The sequence below is a fragment of the Leuciscus leuciscus genome (genome assembly GCF_965113295.1).
Source record: "Leuciscus leuciscus genome assembly, chromosome: 7".
Taxonomy (NCBI): Eukaryota; Metazoa; Chordata; class Actinopteri; order Cypriniformes; family Leuciscidae; genus Leuciscus; species Leuciscus leuciscus.
The window spans coordinates 20,018,539-20,032,717 of record NC_138731.1 but is presented as its reverse complement, the minus strand read 5'-3'; the positions used below and the strand labels follow the sequence as shown (position 1 = coordinate 20,032,717).

The 14,179-nt window shown below is 38.4% G+C and overlaps 1 protein-coding gene across 1 annotated transcript; it reads right to left on the bottom strand.

Annotated features, from left to right (window-relative positions):
- Positions 1 to 152: 152 nt before the first annotated feature.
- On the bottom strand, positions 153 to 12,339 carry mfsd9 (major facilitator superfamily domain containing 9). Its single transcript, XM_082176728.1, has 6 exons — positions 12,211 to 12,339; positions 11,237 to 11,324; positions 9,925 to 9,968; positions 7,356 to 7,485; positions 7,052 to 7,261; positions 153 to 4,725 (listed from the first exon to the last, which is right to left on the bottom strand). Exons 1-6 carry the CDS (start codon positions 12,292 to 12,294, stop codon positions 3,872 to 3,874), a joined length of 1,410 nt encoding a protein of 469 aa, XP_082032854.1. The 5' UTR covers positions 12,295 to 12,339; the 3' UTR covers positions 153 to 3,871.
- Positions 12,340 to 14,179: the final 1,840 nt, after the last annotated feature.

Below are 14,179 nucleotides of genomic sequence, written 5' to 3'. Positions count from 1 at the left end.
TTATTTTTTTGTAATTGATCTGAATTGAACGTTAGTTTTTGGAACAAGAATATTGCTATTCATGAGATTTAACTGGATTTAAGTTAATTACATTATTTAGGCACACATAAATATAAATATGTGAAATGAAACAATTTATTGATCCATGAAAGTGGAATTTTGTGTAGGCTCAGGCTACTTTTATTTTCATTTGTTGGAAAATAAAACATTATGTTCTTAGACCAAAAAAAAAGTGCTATTATGCTCAGGTGTGAACACAATTCCTGATATTAAATTTAAAGTAATAATTGTAAAACATAAATTCAGATGATGATAAAAATTGAAACCAAAACCAAAACATTTCCCACACATGCATTACCGTTCAAAAGTTTGGGGTTGATACAATTTTTTTATGTTTTTGAAAGAAGTCTCTTATGCTCACCATGGCTGCATTTATTTGATCAAACATGTAGTAAAAACAGTAATAGTGTGAAATATCATTACAAGATATTTAAAATAACATTTCTATTTTTAATATTGCATTTATGAAATCTTTTTTTAAATATCTTCAGTGTCACTGTTGATCAATATAATGCATCCTTGCTGAACAATATTATTAAACAGCAAACAAACAAACAAAAACATCTTATTGACCCCAGACTTTTGAACAATATGTGATCTATTGTTTAGTATTTTTGTATAGTTTTATGGAGAACATTATTGCTAGCCTTTGGAGAACTACAGAAGGAAGTGCGTATTCTGAAGTACACCAATGATAAATAGTGGTTAAACGAGTATCAATGCCACAGTGAGGTAAAACTCAATCATGTAGTAAAGTTTATCCCTCCTAAAATGCTAAATTGATTTCTTGGAAGCATATAAGCCTTACCTTTCATATGTTTATCTGACTTTTAGTGTGAAATTTGGCCAGGGAACCCGGATAAAAGTTTTTCAACAATGAATGTCCCACTTCTGATGTTTTGAAGTAGAATATCCTTGGTTCCCTATATAGGTTCACTTCAATGCTGCGATAGCCGTCGCTATGGGAACACCTTTGGTGTGACAAATGTCTGAAGCCCTTATACCATCAGGCCATAAATTGGCCAGTAGCGCTAAGCACTGCCCGGAGAAATCTGTCACAAATGCTTCATATCAATATGCTACGTGCCATTTCATCAGCTTTCATTTCCTTTAGGAAGAGAATTTTCTGTTGCCTGTCGGAAAGAGATTCTCGTGTTCTAAGCCTACTATTTTAGAGCAGTATATTACTCCTCTCAGGCGGACACAATGAGTTTCCGAAAGTGTATGGACACATTGCGACAGGTTCATCACAGGCTCATGATGACAGGTGAGTGGAGCTTATAGCGGCCTATCTGATTGTTGTCTCTGTGATAACCTGTGTTTGTAAGTGTTGCGCTCTAGGCTCGCTCTCTTTCTGAGGAAAGAAAGATGTTCGTTCAACCCCCGCTGTTCCAGCTCTGCGGTTGCCGAGGTGCTGCACGAGCTGGACGCTTGGGGTGACGGAGATGAGCCCGAGCGCATGGAGAGTGAGTGAACAGAATATCTCTCTCTCTCTCTCTCTCTCTCTCTCTCTCTCTCTCTCTCTGTTGGTTTATTAAAATCTGATTCCCGCTCTGGAAGCTCGTAAATCGATTCTTTCGGCTGCAGATCAGATGACGCATACTCTACAGCGGCCTCGGACTCTGAGGAGCTTGTACTATTTTTTTCAGCTCCGCTGCTTCTTTGAGCTGGAACAAATGAGTGGACGAGTTCATGTATCACCAGTATTAGGAGTCATTTCCTATGGCAAGCTGTTTTAACACTAATGCCATAGTGGCTGCAGGCTGCAGGCTTCCTCTCTCTCTCTCTATTTTTTCATTCCTGATAGCGGCTTCATGCTACCAATACTATTTTGCATGACTAATTACTCTATTCTTGTCAGCCCAACTGAAAATGCATTGAGCTGAACAATTGTGTGAATGAGTTCACGTGTAAGAGTAATTTTCATATGGCAAGCTATTTTAGTGCTCACCATGGTCAGCCTCACGTCATGTGATCGACTCGCTTCACATGACTGGTTGCATTTATGTCCTACAGCATACATTATCTTGCACTATAAATGTTTGGCGCTTCATGCTACCAAAAGTGATTTGCATGACTAATTACTCTGTTCTTGTCATCTCCACTGTTGCGTTGAGCTGGAGCATTTGTGTGAATGTGTTTGCGCTTAAGAATAATTTCCAATGGCAACCTCTAAGTGTATTTGCTTCTCTGTCAGCCTGTTATGCCGCAAAATGCAAAAGCCTGTTGCATTTCGGACCGATTTTGACTATTCTTCATGCCTTAGCTTTTGGAGTTTTTTTTTCCCGCCACTCAGGTGTCTTGGGGCCTCATGTGGGAGGATCAGTCTGTTGTATGGTTACACCATCTAGCTTCTACAGTGACCACCCGTTTCGGCAGGATTTTTCCCAGAATGATGCTCTCTGGGAGATCTTGACCTTTAGACAAGAAATGCTGTCACTTCTAACAAATACCCTTCAGTACGGACTGGCTTTGGCTCCTCGAACATTCACAAAGTGTATGGACATGACATGACTCTGGCCCCGTTGTGGCCCCAGGGTGTCTAAATTTTTAATTATCTGGAAGATTGGCTGATATTAGCTCGATCACAAGGTTCAGGAGTAGCACATTGCGATTTTTTACTCAATCACTGAGGAGTTTAGGATTACTTTTGGACTTGGATTCTCGCACGGTGGTCTCCCGCAAGTGTTCAGTTATTACAAAGCTGTACAGGGCGTTTAGTCCATGTAGGGTTATGCCGCACACTGATGGGTCTTATGGCAGCAGTGTCCCCTGTACTGTAGTTCAGTTGGGCCACATGAGACCATTGCAGTGGTGGATCAAGAGCCAGGAGATCTCGCCTCACTGCCAGCCTCTATGCTGAGTCGTGATTAAGCGCAGAGGCTTAGATGAGTCCAGCTAGGGGCGTTTTGTCGTCGCAAAACTATCACGACAGACACATCTCTCACAGACTCGGAGGCAGGCTATCAGGGCCGCCTGACTTTTGGAGTTTGGAAAGAGGCGCATTGTGACATAAATTGTTTGGAGATGCTGGCTGTGTTTCTGGCACTCAAACGGTTCTTAACCCATTTGAGGGGTTGTCACATACTGGTCAGGACTGTCCAACATGACTGTGGTCTTGTACCTGAATAGCCTAGGAGGACTATGTTCTCGTCCCGTGCAGGCTGGTGAGGCGTGTCCTCCATTGGGCGCAGGCCAAGAGGCTACACCCTCAAGTGGTGAGCCTCGTATGGCAGAGGTTCGGCCGAGCGGAAGTGGATTTGTTTGCTTCGCGCATGACTAAACATTGCCCGCTTTGGGTCTCCCTGTCTCCTCTGTCGCCACTGGGAGTGGATGCTCTGGCTCAGGAGTGGCGTATATCATGCTGATATGAAGCATACGTGACGTATTTCTTGGGCGGTGCTAAGCGCTACTGGCCAATAAATGGCATGATGGTGTTAAGGCTTCAGACATTCGTCACACCGAATGTGTTCCCATATAGAGACGGCTATAGCAGTGTCTTGTTCCCTATCCGACATATTTTAAACTAGTTTTGCCATTGGTGTTGGACCATTTAACAGCAAAATGTTCTGACATAAACATTCATCTTATTAGACTTTGCATCTAACTCTGTCAGTCTGCATTTGTACAGGCAGTTGCTCTCTTTCAGCATGGCGGTACAGAAGGCAGCCTTACTGACGGCCGTCTCTCACATTGACGTCCTGACATTCTATAGCTGGTATACAGATCCAAAGACACATTACCTGAGAGGAAAAAAAGACAGCTGCCATCACAGTCCTTTATCTTTCCTTCACTTTAAGTGGTTTACACCTCATTGTTTGGGACTCTTGTCTTTAACCTTTGTCTTACTGTCCCACTTAGGAGTCCTCACGAATAGCAAGCCCACAGCTAGCAGACCTAGCACGACCCCCAAACTAGGAGGTCCACAGGGGCTGAATTCTTGAGCCAGACCAGACAGCAGTGGTGCGAGGATCCGTCCCACAGCTGTGACTGACTGTCCCGCTCCGATTAACGTCCCGCTAGCTTGGGCTCCCCCACGCTGCAGCTCCAAGTCGGTGATGCAAGTGCGGCCGATAGTGGTAGAGATTGCAAAGAACGTGGAGGTCAGCAGGACCTGCCAGACATTGGGTGCCGTGGCATACAGGAAGATCAATGTGCAGGTGAGCGCTGTAGAGTGCAACAATAAAGCAGACATGTTGTTGCCATAGAGGTGTGTTACGGGTCCCACCAAGCAGCCAGCAAGGGCTCCCAACATACTGCTGTAGCTGATCAAATATCCTGTCATCTTTGGTTTGAGCTGAAAACGTTCCTCCATGGCTAAGGAGAAGTTACTGTAGTACAGCATTATAGATACAGCCATTAGAAGCCGCACCAAGAACACGTCCCACATATCCGAGGATGCCACCATGCAGATCCGCATCCACACTGAGGTCAGCTGTCTCCAGGCAGACTGGAAGATAGACATGTCCCTCCAGCCCCATCCTCCATTTGCTCGACTATGGACTGCAGGTGCATCAGGATGCCGAATGTAGTTTTTGTCTAAGCAGTTCTGCTGGACTGAGTTCTTTAACCCATCATAGGTTTTGCTGGTTTTGGTTTTACTATTAGCATTTGCATCTATACGGTGATTTAGTGTCTCGCTCCACGGTAACATCCAGACCAAACCTGAGAAGAAAATATCTGGATAAGTAAACTGTAGTTTATGTTGCTTTGTAGCAGACATCTGAAGGGATCATTTGTGAAAAAGAAGTGTACTGAATTGTATTAAATGTGTTAAAAGTGGGTCAAAAAAGCACTCTAAAGTTCAGCTAACTGCATTTAATATAAATTCAAACTATAATATATTTTAATTTAATTACAATTAACATGAATTAAGTGTCAGAAAACATTACATTCAATTCGCACTTAAAGGGTTAGTTCACCCAAAACTGAAAATTATCCCATAATTTACTCACCCTCAAGCCGTCCTTGGTGTTTATGACTTTCTTCTTTCAGCCAAACACAATTAGAGTTGTATTAAACATGCATGTCCTGGCTCTTCCAAGATTTATAATGGGAGTGAATAGAAACTGAGATTTTGAAGCCCAAAAAAGCATCAATCCATCATAAAAGTAATCCATACGGCTCCGGGGGGTAACTAAAGGCCTTCTGAAGTGAAGCAATGCATTTTTGTAAGAAGAATATCCATATTAAAAACTTTATAAACTAGAATCTTTCGTACGCGAGTCGAGTTCCGGCCGAAGGGTGACCTCTGACCCGACGCATGACGTATTGATGAACGCGGAAGTGCAGAGGACAGAGCAAAACAAAATACCGGTCATAAATTTGAAGTCTTAAACGAGAATTTTTAAAGAGAAATGTCGGAGGAGCTTGAGTTTGTTGCCCAGCCCTATTTGTTTGAACCGCGAGAGGCGTTTACTCTCGCCTAGGCTAACGCTACTCTTATATCATACGTCATACGTCGGAACTCGACTCTCTTGACAACGCGCGGACAGTTTATAAAGTTAAAATTATGGATTTTTTTTTCTTCTTACAAAAACATATCACTTCCCTTCAGAAGGCCTTTATTTACCCCCTGGAGCAGTATGGATTACTTTTATGATGGATTGATGCTTTTTTGGGCTTCAAAATCAAAGTTACTATTCACTCCCATTATAAAGCTTGGAAGAGCCAGGACTCCGATTGTGTTTGGCAGAAAGAAGAAAGTCATATACTCCTAGGATGGCTTGTGGGTGAGTAAATTATGGGATTATTTCACTTTTTGGGTAAACTAACCCAAGTGAAAAAACCTATACCAAAATGTATTTAAAATACATTCATTTCATACTAAGTACACAAAAAATCCATTAACATATATTTACTGACATATCGCTTGAGACTTACTGATATAAATATTTTTATTAAACTTTATTTGGAGTACTTCTTTATTGCACAATGCACATTTCTTAATATTAAGCCTAAAATGTGTTTTAATATCACTATAAGGATAGTATGATCTCTGGAAAATATCAGTCTTTAAATGCAATATATTTAAAGTGTACCTAAAGTATACTTTCAATAGTTTCACTTCAGCACAATCACATATACTTAAGTATATCTTTAGTTGGACCTCAGCACTATTTCTGGATAACTAAAGTGCATTAAGTACAAAATTAGTTGTTCCAATTTAGTAGACTTTAAGTATACCAATTTAGTACAATTTACAATAGTAAAAAGTACAATTGCAGGATATTTATATTAAGTACATAAATATGTACATGTATTTGTAGTATATTTAGCATAAAATAAATGTATTTCAAATACATTTGAGTATAATTATTATTCACTAGGGAACCCTTTTAGTATGATTTTTTTAAAGTATATTATTTCCATATAAAAAAAAAAAAAAGTTTTAAGTATGCTTAAGTGTACCTTATTTTTTAATAAGGGATAGTTTCACAATTCTGATAGATAAAAATTCTGTAATCATTTACTCATCCTCATGTCATTCCAACCTCATGTCTTTCTTCAGTGGAACAAAAAATATGACATTTAGCAGAATGCCAATGCTGCTCTTTTCCATGCAATGACTGTAAAAAATAGGGACTGAAGCTTTCAAGCTTCAAAAAAAGATACATGAAAAATGGTTTGGACTTCAGACATCACTTATCCCATGATATGGCTTCAAACTTGGTATATAGTTCATATACTGTACATATGAAGCACCTTTATAATTCTTCATGGTCCTTTTGTGTCTTATTTGAAGTTTGAAAGCTTCAGCCCACATTCATTGCAATTGAATGGCAAACAGTCTTTAAAAATGTTCCTTTCCAAAGTCATGTTGTTTTGGAATGAGGTGAGTAAACAATGAAAAATGTCCTTGGGTGAACTATCCCTAATGCATTACAAAAGAACAGCAATCTCATAAAACATTGACATGTCTGTACTTGTCTGTACTTTTAAGGAATAAGTTACTTCCTTTAATCATGTGACTACTGTCAGTCTTGCTCACCTGTATTTAGAAAGAAAATGGCTGCACAGACGAATGAGGATAAGTAAAACCCCCCCTCATGTTCAGTGAGATATCCACCCACCACTGGTCCCAGGATGAATCCCACACTTGAGGCTGCATTAAAGTGACCCATCACTAGAGGCCGTTCTTTCTCCGACACAAGATCTGACAGGAGCGCTCGGCAGATAGACAGGGAGTGTTTAAAGAGCCCTTTCGACAGAAAAGGAAATCACATTAATGTTTGACTTGAAGCAATAATGCACATCCTAATTTGCTACATGAACAAAAGTACTCCACTACTCACCCACTGGTATCCTGGCCAGAACAAAGAGCGCAATACTAGTGGACAGACCCAGCAGGCCATATCCAAAGGCACTGAGCAAAAGGCACGTCAGTAGTGAATAGCGCCTCCCAACCACATCACTCCAACTTCCCTGCCGACGAAACAATATATAAGATACAATGAAAGATACCTGTATATAAAAAAAGTCATTTTCAATAATTAGTCTCCATGGAGAAATAAACACAGAATTGCAGACTTTAATGCTAATCAAATTTCAGCATGGTTTTATTAAGGGTGTGTTCACACTTGTAGTTCGGCTCGCTTGGATCATTTGGTCCAGACCCAAAAGAAACACACAAAAAAACACACAGATCTAGTCCTGGTCCACAATGGCATTTTAACACTGCACCTCGGGGTATAGGGATATGTTCACAACCTGATTGGTCTGCTTTTATATTGTATATTTTGCAACGGAACTTACCGAACATCCAAAACAATGCTGTGTGCTGGGATAAATGTGCTTGCTGAATGTGCGTAGCCTACATATGATGGTATTTTAACCAGCTGAGAACTCGTGAAGAGCTTATAAAATGTGTAAAGGAGTCAAAACAGCGCCAGGAATCCCTCCGTCACACACACAAACGAAGACCTGCTGCATGGAGATTTTGTACCGAATTGTGATGGGCAACATCACGACTATGACAAAAAAAACAAAAAAAAACAAAACAAAAAAAAAACAGGTAAGCGCAAGCATTATGTCCATTTTAGGGTCGCATCTTGTGACATCATGTCCAGTTTTTGGTTCGTTTACATGCCTTTGGTCTGTGTTGCATTCATATTTCATATTTTATGCTAGGCAGTAGGCACAAACATTTAAAATACTTTAGAAGGAATTATGAAATTACATATAAAAGATGAACTTAATGAATTCCTACCTAAGTGGTGGTAGTAGTAGCTAATGTGAAAATCTTATGTAGAATGTGACCATGTAAAGATGCTGTAAGTAATGCTAGCTGTTTTGCTAAACAGCTAACCCTCCTTAATCCTAGCAAAACTGCTAATCTTAGCAAAACAGCTCACTCCAAAACCCTGCCCTCCATGTCAAACCTAAAGATTTAAAATGACTGACATGTTGAGTACCATGGTCAGATTCTTTTTGTTGTTAACAGATCCTAGCGACTTCAGGACAGTAGCGTAGCCACGAGGGGGCCGGTTAAGGAATTGCTGATTTGTTGCTCTAATTGATAGATTGAATTATGCTGCACAGTAAAATGCAATAGCTGTTTTCAAAAGTATTGGTTTGATTAACGTGTTGTGCGTAGATTATACACTGTCATTTTCTTTGCGCGTGAGAGTTCATTAACATGCGGTGACAATGGCGGATGCACAAAATTACGCTTTTTTAAGAAATCACAGAAAGATGAGCGAAAAGGAGAAAAAGTGCTATCTACATCTGAGCCTACTTCACCTTTCCACAAGGAGACCGCGAGGCTTAATCGTATTCAGTTTTTCTCCATTCACAGAAACGCTGCAGCTGCGTGATGTATCGATGTGCAAATCTTCATGTTCTGTTGTTTATGCTGCTATTTGTGCATGAAAAACTGAACAAAACAAATTTAGTTATTTTCAATGGGTGACAATTATCCATTCTAATTTAATTCTAATTAAACATAATTTAATCGGTTTTCAGTCAGGAAACCCCCCAGAAATGAACATATGCAGTATATATTTAGCCTATGGGACCCCCCAAAAATAAAATTCTGGCTATGCCACTGCTTCAGGACACTACATTTCACTCAGCTAGTATGACATTTTTTTTTAGCGTGCAAATTATTGCAGAACCTTTGAGTCAGAATCTTAGTTGTTTATTAAAGAAAAGCATTTCACCAAAGAAAGCTACAATTTATAGCCTACAGGCAGACAGATTGGACCTCACAAATGAAACGGCTCAGGCTTGCCTGAGGCAAGCACTGCAGGCATCTCCATACCAGCACTCATTAGACACACACACAGACACAGACACGCATAATGCAATAAAAACTTAAATTGGATTTACTATGTCCTCTCTGTTTCTGGCCTACAGGCATGTCATAGAGGCTCACTATTCCTGTCTGCTATCTCTATGCTTAACATCCAAGAGAAGACAAACATCTCATTCACTTCTTAACTAGCCCCGTGACCTTCAGGCTTTAACCACTTTAAATATGTGTGTGTCGTGTTTGTGAATGGTAATATGATGACTCATTTTACAGTAACACACTCCAAACGTGGGTGCAATATGCAGTTTGAGGTGTAATGTTGATTGTAATAAACAATTACTGTGATATATGCTTTAAACTCTATGGAGACAGATCGGAAGAAGTAAACAAGAATTATTAAATTGAGAGTTATCATATTACTGTAGCAAATGCTGCTCACTAAAAACACACACACACACACACACACACACACACACACACACACACACACACACACACACACACACACACACACACACACACACACACACACACACACACACACACACACACACACACACACACACACACACACACACACACACACACACACACACACACACACTACTTACCACAACAGTGCTAGAGAAGAGTTGTAATACTCCATAGGTAGATCCTGCAACAATGGGAAACAGCTTTTTTTATTTGTCATGACAGCAGAGGGAAACATCACTAAATAAATGAATCACTAAAAAAAGGAGAACATTTTTAGTTTCACAATCAAGCGGTTGAGGCAACGAGACCTTGTGATCACAATTTAATGAAATCAGTGAAAATATCTTTTGAGCTGGTGATTTCCACTGACATTATATGGGCCATGTTTAAGCAGCCCTTTTAATCAGAGACGAGGCGCAGGCAATGTACTGCTGATTTCAAAGACCTGCTTGTCTTTGCCCTAAAAATTACAATCCGCCAGCAATGAAGTCATCTGTTGACTGAAAAAGTAATAAAAGTAAATTAACATTGGCTCTATTGAGTACAGGATGTGCAGAATTAAACTAAATTGGACTTATATATTTACAAAAACACAATCAAATTAATTTGCACTAATTGTGTCAATTGAATTGAATTTGTGCACCCTCAAAAATCACCATTCAGACCTACAGCTGCAACATTCTCATTACAGAACATATTCATTCAGCAAGACCTGAAAAACATACCAATATTGATGTGGCAAACTGCTTTAATGAATTTTATTAATCGATAGTCTAATTCTAAGAGCATTTGAAAGCAAACCAGTATGACTGTTGGTCTACAGTGTTTCATATTTTCGTAAAAAATGTTCGTAGATTTTTGTTCAAATCTATGCAAATTTATTTTGTTGTAGCCTTGATCGTTTTAGAGTCCTAAATGTGAGCCTTTTCTCTTGATCACAGCAGAAAAGAAGCTGTCTAACTCATTTTCATACTAGTTAATAACGATAGGCAACAATTTTCTAAAATAGTTTGTAATAGTGAAATATGCTGCTAATACTGAAACTCAGTGCCACCATGGAATTTTAAGTCACCATGAAATAAATATTTAAAAGAATATTGCAATATTTATTATAAATGATTTATCCGTGCACATTATTATTTTTTAAATTCATGTGCCCACATAATCTTTAATCAAAATATCTTCCCCTCCCGCTTGCAGCAACATCTCTTCTCATCTCTGATGACGTGTTTACTGGTGTGATCAACCGGTCACGTACATGACATCACAGCAATAGCAAACCACAACCATCCAATGATCCAATCAATTCCTGCTGGAAAAAAAAGTCCTGCCAACATTTTTCTTGCGATAAGCCGTTTCACTCAGATATACAGTACATCACAATAGGACTGAAAAGACGATCGCAAGTTCCTTTACATGCCGACTTTAACAACAACACCAGAGACTTACCTACAATCCCAGCCACTGTAGGACTTGCTCCCAGAAACTTCACATGATGACTCAGCAAAGGGATAATCATACTGACCCCAAAGAGATCCTGAAAACACATACACAAAAAATGGATTTATATGTCAGCAAAGCAAAAACAGCTCAAGAAACAGATTTCTAGTATTTAAAGGGATAGGCCTAGTTTTGTCATCATTTACTCAACCTCAAGTTGTTCCAATCCTGTATGAATTTCTAATTCTGAACAAAAAATAAGATACAGTATTTTGAATATGGATAACCAAACGGTCGGCTTAAATAGCCTGAAGGCAATACTGAAACAAAAGCCTTTTGCCGTTGAGCCTGTTTATCTAGATTTGTGAGTGTTCTGCAGTCAGGCAAGCCAAGCACTTGATTGAAGTCACACAGAACCTCAAATCCAGTGTCACGGCACTTTCTATAAAACTAAAACTTTTAATCTGAGAGAAACTATGGATGAATTAAAACCAGGAAGAACTCAATGTGTCTGAGAGGGAAATAAGAGGAGACAATGTGTTCTTTCTCATGGGAGTTGCCAAAATCCACAGACAGGACAAAAGATTTCTGCACATGCAAACATATAAGTTGCCAAAGCATCTATTATGTAAAATCCTGATTTTAAAAGAGCAAATGTGAAAATATTGTTTTCATACAGACCACTATATTATTCATATCTTGCTTATGTATAATCAATGAGCCTTTGTAAACAACAGTCTTATATTTCAACAGTTCTAGCAAATTCTTCTTATCTAAGTGTTAAAAATGAATACTTGGGAATCTTTGTCATGTCACGAGCTACTGAGACTATGTCAGAATGGGAATATGGATCAGATGTGTAGAACAGGGGCATCAGATATATGCAAACTTATATATTGACAGCAGCTTAAAAATGAAGTCATTGCGATCAATGCCATAAAGAAGAGCTCTGACCATCGGCAAATACAAAAGAGGATACTCACCATGAATCCCACCACGTATATACATCGTATGATGCGTTTTGGTCTCCGTCGTTTGTGGGTAATGGCACATTTTGAGTTATTCATTCTCCCGCATTGACAGAACTGCAGTCAATGCGGAAGCGATGGACAGCGTTGCTATGCTGCTCTTTACGAGACATCACGAGGATCAGACCATCTGTCCCTTTAAAAGGGGAGAATGATGTGTAACCAGAGTACTATCCTACTGGAAATCACGAATATGCTGTGCTGACTGTGTTTATTTAATTCAAAAAGATGTAACTCATTTCGTTGCGTACGAATGGGCGGGTGTTTCACATGGTGAAATGCTGAGTGGTGGTTAATTTCATGTACAGGATCTCATGTTTATGGTACAGTCCAGTGAACTAAGGCATCGAGCAGTGACACGCGCTTTATTTGAACTGCGATCAAACATACCTGATAATAATCTTCTCAATCTCAAGTGAAACATTTATTATGAAATATTTGATGTACTTCTCTCTTTTTTTTCTTAAGTAAAGTAAAAATGTTTGTTCTTAAAAAAAAAAAAAAAGGGTATAGGTCCTAAGCAAGTTAGGCAGCAGGTGTGATTTCGGTCGAAAAAGATCAAGTGATCAATCAGTGAGTATTATCAATGGGTTTGATGATTTGGCTAAAATGTTGGATGGTTTGTTCCACTTTAAAACATTTCATTTGGGTCATTAAATTACATGAATTGGAAGGTAAATTATTGCCTAATATCAACATCAACTCAAAACAAGTTAAAATCTTTAGGTCTACTTTTATATATTGTGTTCGTTTGTTTTGTTTGTTTGTTTCCTTTATTTTTCCTTTTATTTTTTACAATTGAATGGCTTCAAAAATGTAAGTAATCCAAGTACAACAATACAATAATTATTATTTTTATCACTTAATAAATTGCTTAATGAGTAATTTGATTGATTTGTCACTTGAGGCACTGGAAATTCAGTTAACTTATAATCACTACAGCAATATTTTTTCTTTTTCTAACCGTGTCATAGTTTACTATTAGTTTTTATTATTTTATTATAGTTTATAATTTGTGGTGTCAAATCAATTAATTGCGATTAAGCGCATCTAACTTAAAAGTTGTTGTTTACATAATATATGTGTATAATATATTATTATTATTATTATATTTATATATTATTTATCCATGTATGTCTGTGTGAATACACACACACACACATATATTTATTCACTGTGTAGGCTACACAGACACGTGCACACACACATGTAGTATCAAGAATGTTCAAAAGGGACCATCAAATTAAAGTGTAACCTATACACACAAATATTATGTAAACAAAAACTTTATGTTAGATGTAATTAATCGTGATTAATCGATTTGACAGCACTATTTATAACATTATTACTATGTATGACATGGTTTGAAATGACATATTGCTGTATAGTGATTATGAATCGAGTCGATAGCCTACCTCAAAGTGAGAAAACAATTAAATAATTTAAGCAATTTATTAAATTATTATTTTTACACATTAACTTATTTTAAAGCTTCAGCCGCAGTTTTTCCTCTTTGTCGCCACCTCTGTTCGAAATCTGCAATTGCAGTTATTCGCGGAATTATCAACTTTACGTGGGTTGTGCTTCAGCACGGCACAGCGCGGATGAATCCAATGTTTAGAGGAGAATGTGAGGCTGTCAGTCACCGCACCGGTGTGGATACTGTCATTCGGAATCACAGATTCTACTTTTTGGAAGTATGTCCAACATAAGAATTTTCACCGGAAAATGTCGTCTGAACAAGTAAGTAACTTTTGTTTTACACTTTTGTTCTGACCAACTAAGGAGAAAAAAAAAAGCGTTACAGTAAATTGCATTGATTAAATCTAATGATCGCTTATATCACGTCAAACTGTGCAAATTTTACTTTGTTCTCAAATTGTTAATGTTAACAACATCAGCATTGCATGTAATGTGTATTAGG

Bases quoted from the DNA above. Each gene is read 5' to 3' on its own strand.
- mfsd9 (XM_082176728.1), bottom strand. From the start codon at position 12,294: ATGAATAACTCAAAATGTGCCATTACCCACAAACGACGGAGACCAAAA. The intron at 11,325-12,210 runs GTGAGTATCCTC...ATGTGTTTTCAG, and splicing joins TATACGTGGTGGGATTCATG to GATCTCTTTGGGGTCAGTAT. The intron at 9,969-11,236 runs GTAAGTCTCTGG...CCATTGTTGCAG, and splicing joins TACAGTGGCTGGGATTGTAG to GATCTACCTATGGAGTATTA.